This window comes from Bos grunniens, chromosome 15 (genome assembly GCF_055505025.1).
Source record: "Bos grunniens cultivar Pamir isolate PY7600 chromosome 15, Bosgru_T2T1.0, whole genome shotgun sequence".
In the NCBI taxonomy this organism is placed as follows: domain Eukaryota; kingdom Metazoa; phylum Chordata; class Mammalia; order Artiodactyla; family Bovidae; genus Bos; species Bos grunniens.
The window spans coordinates 35893497-35908306 of record NC_141179.1 but is presented as its reverse complement, the minus strand read 5'-3'; the positions used below and the strand labels follow the sequence as shown (position 1 = coordinate 35908306).

General features: G+C 34.5%; 1 protein-coding gene across 7 annotated transcripts in view; it reads right to left on the bottom strand.

Annotated features, from left to right (window-relative positions):
* Positions 1 to 14810, bottom strand: part of PIK3C2A (phosphatidylinositol-4-phosphate 3-kinase catalytic subunit type 2 alpha) — a 107412-nt gene that overhangs the window by 54258 nt on the left and 38344 nt on the right. For 6 of the 7 annotated variants that reach the window (XM_086339779.1, XM_086339783.1, XM_086339782.1 and 3 more), the window contains one exon: positions 3071 to 3174. In XM_086339779.1, the coding sequence (XP_086195905.1) occupies positions 3071 to 3174 (104 nt within the window). Of the gene's footprint in view, positions 1 to 3070; positions 3175 to 9495; positions 9590 to 14810 lie in introns of those variants that run through there. The other variant, XM_086339785.1, reaches the window with a different exon arrangement.

Sequence of the window (14810 nt, the reverse complement as noted above, 5' to 3'; positions counted from 1 at the left end):
TTATAAGAAAGTTGAGTCAGCATTATCTAGAATAAAATAAACTAAATGCAGAGGTGAAGTCCTTGATTCCTTGGGTTCAAGACACTTTTTAGATTATAAATATCAGATAGGAACCATAAATGAAGAAAGGAAACTAAAGGCTACTCAGAATGACAAGTGTAAAGTGTAATACTCATCTTGTCCTAGAAGACCAGAAATGAAGCATGAAAAATTTCCACTGGTATCTAATATTCCTCTCAGTACTTTCTCTGGAGACCTAAGTAACTGGTAGATACAGCAAGCTCTGTCAATTACGATGAGTGTGAAAGTCAAAAAAACAAGAAATAAAAACTTAAAAAATGCAATGTCCTGAATCAAAGTATTTCACAGAACTTTAAACTGAAAGCTACCCTGGAGATCACTAATCCAACTCCCTAATTTCACAGGAGCAAAAAAACAAGGCCTAGAACTGGCACTAAATTCTATTTATAGTAGGCTTAACTACAAACAAATACCATAATGACAATCTCACACTAATATCACAGCTGAATTAATATAATCATTTTAGGAGATTTCAAAAAAAATAGAGAGTTAACTAAGAGTATAAATACTTGTTTTTAAAATCTGCATATTGGAAAAAATAGAAAGTGCCATTAATTTCTTCAAGTGATATGTGACTCCAATCTCCAAGGTCAAGAGGGGAACAGAGAATTTTCTAAAACGTAACTTCAAAACACCTCTGCCTCTTAGTTCTGTGAAATATTTGTTACAATCCCACTCTAACAGAAATAACATTCTAATTCATCTGAGGTTTTAATATTCATAAGTCATTTGTGTTTGTGTGTGTGCATATGCATGTAAATAAAAAAGATCAGCTTAGTGGCAGAATTTATATAAATAACAATAAGATTCAAATGCAGGGAAAAAAAGGCAGATCACAGAAAGCCTAATTTCTCAACATGCAAAACTTAAATGCAATAGTCACTCAACACAGTCTAATAGGGCTTGTGTGGAGAGAAAATTAAAGAAACTGGATGAACATTTATCAGATTAATTTCAAACCATTAAAAGATTATTTCCAAATTCTTAACCACACACACATAATGGTATGTATATGTGGCATAAAGGCATGGGTAATTTCTGATACATGCAATTTGCATTCTAAGTCACCAAATGTCTATTTTAAATGTCTACTGAAAAATGTGAGTTTAAAAAATCCAGTTAAGAGTAACCTTTGCACAGGAAATAAACAGTGACTCTACTGATATTCTTCTTTCTCCCTTAAGGTATTCTGAAGAAAAAAGAACGCTGGTTAGAAAGTGATACATAGGAAAGAAAGAACTGTAATCAAACATTACCAATAGTCTAGAAAGTCTAGTTTAATATTAATAAGTCCCTTATAATAAAAATGATGAATACACTCAAAAATGATCTAGGAACTCCAAACTCTGCTTTGCTTAAACCACAATGGGAAAATACTGGATTCAAAATAAATCGCTCAGAAGCAATCTAAATGTCCATCAGAGGGATGGCTAAAGAAGATATGGTACATATATACAACAGAATATTACTCAGCCATTAATAAGAATGAAATAATGCCATTTGCAGCAACATGGATGGACGTCATACTGAGTGAAGTAAGTTAAAGGAGAAATATATGACATCCCTTATATGTGGAATCTAAAAAGAAACAATACAAATGAACTTAGGTACAAAACAGAAACAGACTCACAGACTGAGAATGAACTTATAGTTGCCAGAAGGGAAGGTTGAGAGGAAAGGATAGACCTTGGGATGGCCATGTACCCGGTGCTATATTTAAAATGGATAACCAACAAGGACCTACTGTACAGCCCATGGAACTCTGTTCAATGTTATGTGGCAGCCTGGATGGGAGGGGAGTTTGGGGGAGAATGTATATATATGGCAGAGTCCCTCTGCTGTTCATTTGAAACTATCACAACATTGTTTGTTAATTGGCTATACTCCAGTACAAAATAAAATTTTTTTTTAAAAAAGAATAAATCTTCCAGGAGTGACCTACTTTTCCTTCTTTTGATAACAGATCTCACCCTGTTGGCTGCAATGTTTGCTGTCCACTCTTTCCTTCCGTGGGATTTTTCTATCTGGTGCTGGCTGAAAGGACTCTTTCCTTTCCGCCAGCAAGACCACTGGAATACCAAGTCTAAGCTATCAGTGGCTTCAAAACCCCATCTGTAATAGAAGTAAACAAGCATGGTGAAAGGGCAGGGGGAGAAAAGGGAGGAAGCAAAGTCCAAAGAGAGGAGGCATCGACTACAGTGCATGAGTCCCTGGGTCTTGCTGTCACTGAGCTCTGCCCCACCATCCCTCTTCTATATGGGTTTATGAACCCATACATAACCTTTCTTGATTTATGCTAGTTTAAGACGGGTTTCTTGCACTCATAACAGAAGTGCTGACTAATATAGTAATGGGTTTCTTGCACTCATAACAGAAGTGCTGACTAATATAGTAATATAATGGAAAGAAAACACACTGAACGGAGGCGATGGAGACCTGGCTCTGTTTGTTACAGACTAGCCAAGTAACGTAAACTTTAGTAGGTAACTTCTCCAAGTCTCAGTTTCTTCATATACGAAGAACACTGGACACATTTAAGATTAAAAGAACATTTCAGAAAGGCAATTTTCTAACCTTCAGAAAATATGTTTGCTTCTCTAATCTTGCTTATTATAGCATTTTTTACATCTAAATAGGACAGTATTTTGAATGCTAGAAGGTTCACAGCAAAACTAAGTCTCCTTGTAACAACAAAAAAAGCCATTTTCTAATTCTAAAGAAACTTCTATATTTAAGCCGTATTTTCCCTCAGTAATACAGTATCAGAAGTCTACTGACTGACCTTAATTTTTCCTTCTAAACACTCAGAAACTTAACAGGTTCAAGTGTAGTTTGTGTTAACGTACCAATTAACTGTCTTGATGTTTTAGCGACAGAGAGAAAATATTTAAAAATTTTAGAATTATTAGCACTAGGCTGGTTTTGAAGTTAAATTTTTAAAACTTATTTAATAAGAATAACCTTTAATTTATAAAGAAAAATGTCTTACTTTGTAATGGATTGACAAAAAGCTGCTACTTCCTCATTCTGTACTTCAATTTCTTGTAGAAGAGAACTTTCAGTTGGCAAAGTACTGGTCCCATTTGGGTCTTTCTGTAATGAAAAAAATTTTTTATTTTAAAATAAAAGATCCCCAAAATGCTAAATAGCAAATAGCACAAACACATTTTTATGAAAATATGTACAAATATATGGAGGTTAAATAAACCATATCAGCAACAAAATTTTGAAGTATGGATTTCTATCCCTATAAAAGCAATGCCAACTGAGCCTTATTTTAAAGTTCATTGGTTTTACTTGTTCAAAAATAGACATAGGCTGTACTTAGTATTGGTCAGTAAGAACGGAATGCTAAATACATTTCTATTCAAAATCTTTCAGAAATGAATACTTCAGAAAGTCAACAGCTAAATGAAATCAAAGGACTACACTCTGTTTTACGAAAAGGAAGAGATCAAGCCCATTTGGAACCGGGACTCCTCTAATAAAGAATGAGTTTTAGGAGTGAGTGGGCATTTTCTATGTTAATAAACTGGTACAAACATCCTGACAATCTTTCAAAAGTTAAGTTTATGTCTGACCAAAATTTCTGTGATCAAATTTCTGATCAAAAACATTTAAGGACAAAAATTCACTACCTAAGCATAGTCAAACAGCAGAGTCCATTTAGAGGTGTTTTGACTTACTACATAAAAATACTTGATTTAGCACAAATTTCAAATGTAAATTTCCCTTAAAATTAGAATGGGAACATTCTCAACTTGAAATTGAGCGAAGGAGAACACCATGTATAAGTTTCAAGAGTTGTGGTGGATTTCAATAACCACAGCACACAAGGCTTTGTCAGATAATTAAACTGAAAATTCAGGGCAACAATTCCTTTATTAATTTACTGCTTTTAAAACATGGCAGAGCCTTTTCTGCTATAATATGATATATACATGGTGAAGTGACCAGCCTGGAGTTCTAGAAAAGCTGCTACTACAAAAAACAGAGTTCATGGATAAAAATAAAGGCAGACTACCCAAAGTCAGTGTAATCAAAGTCCTAACTAAAACAACGAGAAGTCCTTACAAAAATACTAGCACAGTTAAATCTCTACTTAAATTTGCACCTAGAATTATGATCTTCTATTCTTTGAAGCCTCTTTAAATCCTGGAGCTCCTGCTTCCTACTTTGTTATATGCGTTCTGAAGAGCAGAATTTCAATGAAGTTAAAAATACAATCCAGGATATAGACTTCTTCACCAAAGTTCTTAATGCAAAAAGAAATGTCTTTACAGTTTCTCTGTCTACACTCACTGCTTCACCAGAATGCTTGCCCCTGTGGAATGTGGAACTGTTCTTGAAGCCACCGTTTTTTACTTCTGTAGAACTTTCAGTGTTTTTCTAGTATTTTCTTGAATTACTAAGGCTTTCCCTTTAACTATGAGAGAGTTTGTTCTTGACTGCTTTGAAGTATTAATATGCTGGGAAAGATGATTTTAAAACAAATGCTACTTCCCCATTATACTGACATCAATCCCATAGGTACCAGTTACAGAAGTTAATTTGTGTTACCAAAAAAAAAGTATTATAGCAAATAGACCATACTATTCTAAGAACGGATTTTCATATTTCTAGACTTTTAATACTCTATTACCAAGGAACAATATGGTTTAAACACAGAAGTTTCATTAGAATTAGAAAACGTCAGGCTTCCCTGGTGGCTCAGTAGTAAAGAATCCGCCTCGATCCCTGGTCCAGGAAGATCCCACATGCCTGAGAGCAACTAAGCCCATGCACCACAACTATTGAGCCTGTGCTCGAGAGCCCAGGAGCCACAATTCCTGAAGCCCGCACCCAGGAGCCCATGCTACACAAGAGAAGCCACTGCAATGAGAAGTCTGTGCACTGCAACTAGAGGGCAGGCCCCACTCCCTGCAATCAGAGAAAAGCCCACAGAGCACCGAAGACCCAGTACAGCCAAAAATAAATAAATGTTTGTTGTTTTAAAGAAAATTGTCTTTTTTTTTGTTATACAGAGACTTAATTTTCTTTCTAGCATTCAAAATACTATCCTACTTAGATGTAAGAGATGATATAACAAGCAAGATTAGAGAACAAATATATAAATATTTTCTGGTTAGAAAAATGCATTTCTAAACAAAGCCTCTGGTTTGCCACTCCAAGTCTGCCACAATCTAATCCAGTTGTATTTCCCAGAACTTCCCAAATGAATACTATATCCAGTGAACCTGAATCATATCCTGTTCCTATAAAGTACAAACTGAATTATCTTGCCTCTAAATCCTTGCTGTTTGTCTTCAGAGCTTCCTCCTAACTTTCCCTCATAGCACAAGTCCAAGATCCATTAATTTTTTAAGGCCCAGTGGAATGCCACTTCATCTACACTGTCTTTTTTGAGAATTTAGTATGGAGCATTTCTTCCCTCCTAACATTTCTAAATACTTAGTCTGAACCAAATACCATATCATTACATCCTGTTTTATATTTGTCCTAATATGAAAGCTCCTTGAGTACAAGAATGAAATTTAATTTTAATTTCGTTATTTTTTTTAAAACTTTACATCCAATTCAGAAGGCACTCAACCATTGGTTTAATTTGTTAAATGTTTTGTTCCCACTAAAAACAAGTTAAAAGTTACTTTCATACAACCAGTGAATTTGCCATAGTGATCATAAAACACTGAAAAATTATAAGGCACTTGGTAGTTCCTTCAATTATTTCCTAAAATAGCAGTAATTTTCATAATTAATGTATTCTATAAAATAAGTCTTATAATTATTATAATACCTAAAATACAGTGAGATGCCACACACAAAAATATCTAGCAATTACTGAGCATTTCTTACATGCCAGGTTCTGCTGTGAGAAACTTGGTCATTTATGTACATATGTATGTATTATTTATTTTTCACAAAGTTCTAGTAGATGTGTAACATGACTATTATCCCCATTTTACACATTGAAAAATGAGGCACAGAGAAGTTAAAGAGGCAACAAGGTCACAGGACTGAAAAAGTGTTAGTATTTCAACCTAGGCAACCTAGCTTAATCACCTTACAACAAAGTCTCCTTAAAAAAACAAACAAACAAAAAAAAACCCTCTAAAACATGAGAGAGGGACTTCCCAGTGGCTAAGACTCTGGGAAGGGGGCCTGGTCGGGGAGCTAGATCCCATATGCTGCAACTAGAGATCCCGAGCACCACATCTTAGACCCAGCACAGCCAAATACATAAATAAATATCAAAAAAAAAAAAAAAGAGAGAGAGAGAGAAAGACAGCATTGAGACCTAGTACAAGCAATGCTATTAAAAGAAAAAAAAAAAAAAAACCTGTATTTTTGTTGATCTATAACTATCTTTTCTTATCTCTGTTTTTCATGTTCCACCTATTAACAGATTCTGAATCTCCTTAATGGCATTCCTAGATGTTTTTTTTTTTTTTTTAATAAAAAAATATTTTTTACAGTGCCTTTCATGTATTAGTTCCTTCCTTTCAAGCAGGTTATGAGTTTCAACTGACAGTGGCAAAAACAGATTATAATAATTATCTAGTCATACATTAAGGTAATAATAGAATCTGGAAAGTTAACTCAATGTTCTGTCCACAAAGTAAAAAACAGCTGGGCTCCCAACGATTTCATCTGTACATCAATGTCATCATTTTCTTGTTTTTCTCCATTCTTTCTGAAACCAAAAAAATTTTTTTTTCAATTTCACACCTACTCCCTCAACTCTTGCTCCCAATCCCTTCTTCAAACTGCAAACAACTTAAGCATCAAATCATTTCTTTTCTTCAATTGTCTTGCACAAACTTTTATGCAGCATTCAAGGCTTTCATACTCCACTTATATACACACATCTTGTCTCCCCTTCTAACCCAAGTTCTTTAAGGATGAGATCTAAGAATGGTCATTATTTGTAACCCACACATTTTGTCCTCAAATGTTTTTCTATGAATGAAAGAGGCAAATGATAGTAAGAAAAATTGCTAGTGTCATTACCCAATACATGAAACAAAGAAAGGTTTGTGGGGGAAGATACTGAGTTCTCTAGTAAATATTTTGGGTTTGGAAATCCATATAGATGTTTGGTCATCATCGAGAAATATTCTATTACAAATTTCTATTCCAGAGTTAAACATATTGAATTGAGAATCATCCAATTTCTGCAATTTTCTATAAGGAAATTTCTCTCTGCTAACTGTTGTCAGCAACCATCAGGATCACCAAGGCAAACCAAAGGATTTTGGGTCCAAGTTCCACCAATAGGAGACAGTTTCTTTAGGAGGCTGAGGGATACATAAGCAATTACACTTACTGGGCATCAAAATGGGACATATAAGAATGGAGAAAGAGAGATTTATTATAAGAAATTAGCTCATGTGATTATAAAGGCTGCCAAGTGATCTGGACTAGTAGCTTTCAAACTCTATATCTATCTCAGAGCCTCAAGAATAAAGTACTGATTAAAAGAGAACAAATAAGATATATTAAATACAATCAAGAACAAAACCTTGGGGGAATACCAATGTTTAGAAGCTAGACAAGTAAAAGAAGTCAAAGATTATAGGAAGAAAACTAGTAAGTAGATTTAACCAGGGCAATGGAAGAAGTTTCAAGAAAAGAAATATGGTACATTGTTGCAAATGGGGCAACAAGGCTGGACAGTAAGTATGATCACTGTATTGAAAATCAGTATTCATACTCCTAGAAACAACTTTCTGCAATATGATAGGAACAAGAGAGGATGGTGAGGAACTGGAAAAACAGTAAGTACAAATTCCTCTTTAAAGAATAATGGTAGAAAAATACTTTGGGGAAACAAGAACAAGAAAAGAGAGATGAGTTACATTTGGGAAAAGAGAAGGAATCTCTCTTCCCTCCAAACCAGAAAGAGGCAAATTAATCTGAGGTGGACAAGTACATACTAAGAATAACCTTGATCTCACTATATAAAAAAAGAAAAAAGAAAAAAAAAACCCAAGTAACTGGAAGTCTTAGCTACAACAATCAGACAAGAAAAAGAAAAGAAGTCCAATTTGGAAAGGAAGAAGTAAAACTGTCACTGTTTGCAGATGACACGATATGAAAAATTCCTAAAGATGTCATCAGAAAACTACTGGAACTAATAAATGATTTCAGTAGGATACAAATGAATTTTGCAGGATATAAAATTAATATATAGAAATCTGTTGTATTTCTATACACAAAACCTAACAGAATGAGAAATTAATAAAACAATCCCATTTACAACTGTATCAAAAATAACAAAATACCGAGGAACAAATTTAACTGATACAGGTAGAAGACCAGTATTTAGAAAACTGTCAGACACTGATGAAAGAAAGTGAAGACAACACAAATGGAAAGATACACTGTCCTCATGGACTAAAGAATTAATATTGTTAAAATGACCATATTACCCAAAGCAATCCATAGATCCAACACAATCCTTACCAAAATACCAATGGTGGGACTTCTCCTGTGGTTAAGACTCCACACTACCCCTGCAGGGAGCATGGGTTCAATCCCTGGTCAGGGAACTAAGATCCCATATGCCATACAGCCAAAAAAAAACCCACAAACAAACAATACCATTCTTCACAGAACTAAAACAAACAATTATAAAATGTGTATGGAAACACAAAAAACCCTGCAACAGTCAAAACAATTTTTAGAAAGAACAAAGCTGGAGGTATCATGCTTCCTGCTTTCAAACCACCCAACAAAGCTACAGTAACCAAAACAGTATGGTACTAGCAGAGAGACAGACACATCAATTACTGGACCAGAAAAAACAGCCCAGAAATAAACCCACACTTACACAGTGAATTAATCCATGACAAAGGAGGCAAGAACATACAACAGGGAAAAGATAGATTCTTCAATAAAGTGTGCTGAGAAAACTGGACAGCTACAGGAAAAAAAGAATCAAACTGGATTTTCTCATACCATATAGAAAAATAAATTCAAAATGAATTAAAGACTTAAATGTAAGACCTGAAACCATAAAATTCCAGGAAGAAAAGAGGCAGTATGCTTTTTGACATTAATCTTAGCAATATTTTTTTTAATATGTCTCCTTAGGTAAGGAAATCAAAAATAAATAAATGAGACTACATCAAACTAAAATTTTTTGTATAGCAAAGGAAACATCAACAAAACGAACAAGTGGTCTACTGAATGGGAGAAGATATTTGTAAATGATACATCCAATAAGGGGCTAAATACTCAAAATATACAAAGAACTCATACAACTCTATCAAAAAACAAACAACTTGATTTTTAAAATGAGCATTTTTTGAAAGACAATATACAGTGGCCAACAGACACATGAAAAGATGCTCAACGTTGCTAATCACTGGGAAATGCAAATCAAAGCCACAATGAGGTATCATCTCATACCTGTAAGAACGGCTATTGTCAAAAAATAAGTGTTGGTGATGATGTGGAGAAAAGGGCACTCTACTGGACTATTGGCAGGAATGCAAATTGGTAATCACTCTGGAAAACAATGCGGAAAGTGAAGTCACTCAGCCATGTCCAACTCTTTGCAACTCCATGGACTGGACGGAGCCTGTCAGACTCCTCCATCCATGGGATTTTCCAGGCAAAAATACTGGAATGGGTTGCTGTTTCCTTCTCCAGGGGATCGTCCCAAAACAGGGATCAAACCTGGGTCTCCCACACTGCAGGCAGACTCTTTACAGTCTGAGCCACCAGAGAGGTTCCTCAAAAAATTAAAAATAGAATTACCCTATGACTCAGCAATTCCACTTTGGGGTATTTTTCTGAAGAAAACCAAAAACAGTAATTTGATAAGATATACACACCCCTATGTTCATTTCAGCATTATTTACAATAGCCAAGATATGGAAGCAACTGAAATGTCCACTAACAGATGAATGGATAAAGAAGGTACAGGATACACAAACACACAATGGATCATTATTCAACAATAAAATATATCTCACCATTTGGGACAATATAGGTGGACAAGAAGGTATTATACTAAGTGAAATAAAAAAACATACGAACAAATGAATACAATAAAACAGACAGATTGATAGATATAAAGAACAGATTGGGGGGGTGGTAGAGGGAGTGAAATAGGTGAAGGAAATTAAGAGGTACAAACTTCTAGTTACTAAATGAGTCATGAGCATGAATGTACAGCTTTAGGAATACTATCGATAATATTGTAATTATTTAGTGACAGATGGTAACTAGGCTTATCATGGTGATCATTTTGTAATGTACAGAAATACCAAATCACTATACTATATTGTGTACCTGGAATTAACAGTGTTATAGATCAACCATAATTCAATTTTCTTAAAAGGTAATGGAAAAGGTAAATTAGAGGTTTAAGGAAAGTGATACAGGTTTGAAATAATTCATGAAAACTTACCAGTGCATACTTTATAAAGTAGTTATAAGAATAAGGGAAAGCTTTACATCTAAACAAGTTCCAGATTCATGCCATCTTATCCCAGAAATTAGATGGAACACCAAGTTTTCAATAAACATATTTTAAGCATTAAATATAAACGTATCAGTTGCTATTCAGAACAAAGTCGGTTATTTCCTTAATTGAATTTTTTTTAAAGTTTGTAGACTTCAGTAATCTATTCAAATACTGTATTACATACAACTAGACAGTGGAAAACCACATTTTATTCAACTTTACTTCGTGTTCAAAATTACTGTTAGACATTGTGCTAATTAGGATGTAAATGTTTATAATGTTAATAGAATCAGTACTCTGCAAATCCATTTCTATGAAAATAATTTGATTCATTACTAAAATCTTTGAAATCTACTCGAAGTAGCTAAATTTACAGCTGTTAACTAAAAATGTGATTTAAATTTAAATTGCCAGAAGACAGTTTTAAGTACCGTGTCTTTTCCTTTAGGAAACAAAAATTTAAACTAAAGTATTTAGATTATTATGAACAAAAGACACTAGAAGGAAATAGGAAGTAAGACTGCTGAGTGAGAAGAAAAACACCGTTCAGAGTTTTTACCACAAAGCATAAAATTCTACAGGAAATGAATACTTACGTACATAAAGTAATTATAAAGAATAGGCACTGTAATCTTACTTCACAGTAAAGAACAGGAATCTCAGGGAAAAGTTTATTGAATAGAAATGAATGGTGTGTGAAAATTAAAAGTTCCATGCCAATGTTTGTGCCATAGACCTCCAAAGTCAGCTTACTATTAGTATTCTGTTTACCCTTTTGGCCTAAATGAAACCAAACTTAATCTTCATGTACACAAACAAAATGATGAAATCTTAAGAGTTAACAAAATCCCTTTTATAGCATTTGTAACAAATTCACACTAAACTTCTGATTGAAGACCTCCAATAACTATACACTGACCCCCTGAGAGCAACCATTACCAAATGGCTATTTATAAATTTTGTTATTGATATTTAACTATATAACCTGCCTCCTTGAGTTTTCTTCCCCATTGGTCCTTGTTCTTCTTTTTGGAACACTGAATTTTAAAACTAAACTAAACTGAATTTCTCAATTCACAGGAAAAAAATATAAACAAATAGGATTTGTATAATTTTAAGCTTTCTATAAAAGGTATTTTAACTTTCAGCACCTGCTACCACTTATCTATTAAAACCTAGCACAAAGAGCTATTTGTACAATGCAACACAATAAATTGGAAAATTTAGTACATAAACTACTTTTATCTTTTTTACAAGCATACCATGATTTTCAGATAGTCTACTTCTTGAACTGTTTTGAGAACATATGTCCAAAATGTAAAACTTTAAAAGAAAAAAAGTTTCAACTTCCTCTTTTACATGGCAACTTTCTAAACTTGAAATATTATTCCTGAAAGGATCTCAGAAATCATCTAGTCTGGTTTGATATAAACCAGGTTTATATCAAAGATGAAGAAACTCAGATTCAGAGTGTGAATTATCTCCAATTAATATTCTCTTCTTCAGGTAAAATATGCCCAATCTTTTCAACAGTTCCTTAAATAGCACAGCTTCTAGATCCTGAACATTGTAATTTTTTCTTTTCAAGACACACTTTCACTGGTCCCTCTTAGAATGTGGTGGTCAAACATAAGTATTAACAGAGTAGAATATAACAGAATGATCAACAACTATATAACACCTCACGATGCCACAGTTAGACTCCTTTAAGAAGCCTAAGCCACCTCAATTCAGACACTGTGTCATTTAGTAAAGCTCTGACGTACACTGTAATAATCTAGCTCCCATCTCTGGCTGATCAGCTGATCAAGTCATGGTATTTTTGCTTACCTGGCTTTGACTCATGCCTCTCGCAGCCAATCTGCTTACTCCTTGATCCTTTCCCCTATACTTTAAAGAAAATCTAAGAATATGTTTCTGCTAAAACTTGCCCAGAAACCTAGTTAATTCCTAGAGTCTGAGTGACTAGTAATTCTCTGCACTCCCATGTGATCTGAACTCACAGATCTTGCTGGGGGAAACATATCTTTAGAAAACTACCTGTCCTCATCAGTCCTGCAAGATGATTTCTGAAAGCACCCCAAATTGGGAAATATCAAGATGATACTGTGACAAATATTAAAAATGAGTAGGAAAAGATGTATGCAGAGAGAGAATGAAAGGAACATAAATAAGTATCACACCCCTGCCCCTACCAAACGGAAGGGTGGAAAAAACATCAGTTTAACCAGAAATGACCTGTCTAAACCATAGAGGGCAACAGGGAAAGGAAGCTGTGCTTTGCAGCAAAAGCACTGTCAATCTATGCTATGGGTTTTGAGTCACAAAGAAACTGAAAAAGAAAATACTGACATTAACTGGAGATAAGTCACTCTCTGGATCTAAGTTTCTGGATCCATGAAATGAAGTTGGTTAGACTATATGACTATGGTTACACATCTCTAAAATGAGTTCATTTAACTAATAACAACACTGCCATTACATGAAAAAATTAATAATTATTTAACTTCTTTACATTTCAGTTTCCTCAACAGTGAAATAGGCATGAATCACTCTGATCTCACAGGATTCTAAGGAAGTCTCTACTCTCTCAGTGATTGTAAAAAAAGAAATAAACCAAAGTCATTTATAAATATTTTATTAAATTCAGGATAATCTATTATCCTGTGGCTACAATACATATACTGTAGAGGTGCAAACACATTCATATGAAGTGTGATGCAAGAAGCAGGAAGATTATTTGAAAGTGACCTGGATGCTCACTCTGGGTTGCCTGGACTATCAGGGGCTCTGCCTTCCACCAATGGGAGGCCTGAGTCTAAACTCTGCTCCACAGAGGACCAGAGGAGACTCTATCCCCGATAGCAGAGACTGCAACTTTCCACAGGTCATGAGATCTCCAGGTTCTAGGCAGCTACCCTTTTCCTAACAATTTCTATAAACAGCTGATATCGCTAATACAGACTACACAGTGTCAAACACATGCCATCATGGTTAAGTCCATAAAAACGAGATCCACAGTTGGAGAGGGATCTCTCTACTGGAACACTGACCCAAATATGAATCAAGCAGGAACGTGGCCTAAGCATAACAGGAGGATCAGGGGACCAGTGTCTTTCTTTAAAAAAAAAAAAAAAAAAAAAACTGAGGTAAAAATTCCTAGAACATAAAATCTGCCATATTAACCAATTAAAAATGTACAATTTGTTGGCTCTCAATACATTCATAATGGAGTGTAAACCATCACTATTATGGGAAGAACACTGCAATGTTCTAATTTCAGAACATTTCATCACTTGCCCCCAAATCCCTGTACCCATTAGGCAATCATTCCTCATTTCCTCTTTCCCTCAGTCCCTCAGCAAACACTAATCTGCTTTCTTCCTCTATGGATTTGTGTTTTCTGGACATATCATATAAATTGAATCTACATGTTTTTTTTGTATCTGGCTTCTTTCACTTACAATGTTTTCAAGGTTCATCTATGCTGCTTCCTTTGTGTGGGTGAATAATATTCCATTGTATGGACACATTTTTGCTTGCCCATTATCAGCTGATGGACATTTGGGTTGTCTCATTTTCTGGCTCTTCTGAATAAAGCTGCTATGAACAACCCAGTTTTTTAAATGGACAAATGATTTAAACATACATTTCTTCAAAAAAGATGAAGAAATTGCAAATAAGCATATGAAAAGATACTCATCATCACTAGTTATCAGGCAAACCCCAATCAAAATCACAATAAGATACCACTTCACACTTCCCATCCATTAGGAAGGTTATAACCCCCAAAATGGAAAATAACAAGTGTTGACAAGGATGTAAAGAAACTAGAACTCTCATATACTGTGGGAGTTGGAAAGGGGATGATGCAGCCACTGTGGAAAACAGTTTGCTGGTCTCAAAAAGCTAAACATAAACTAGCCAGCAATTCCACTCCTAGGTGTACACTCCCTTCCCCACATTTTTTGATTTGGCTCAGTCTTCCCTTCTCCTTACAAATATTTTAGGAAATGACAGATGCTTTGTAAAAACAAAAACCAAGACAACATAGAATATTAGGAGAAAATAATCTGATACTATACTTATGATTCCAATTTAAAATGTTAAATTAACCTGTGACTTTTAAATTGAAAGGTGTTAAGAAATTATGTTACTAAATGTGCAAATAGTATTGAAAAACTGAAGAGAACTTAAGAACATGTATTTCTCAGTGTGAGCTACAGTCAAAATGTATTTGGAACACATTGCA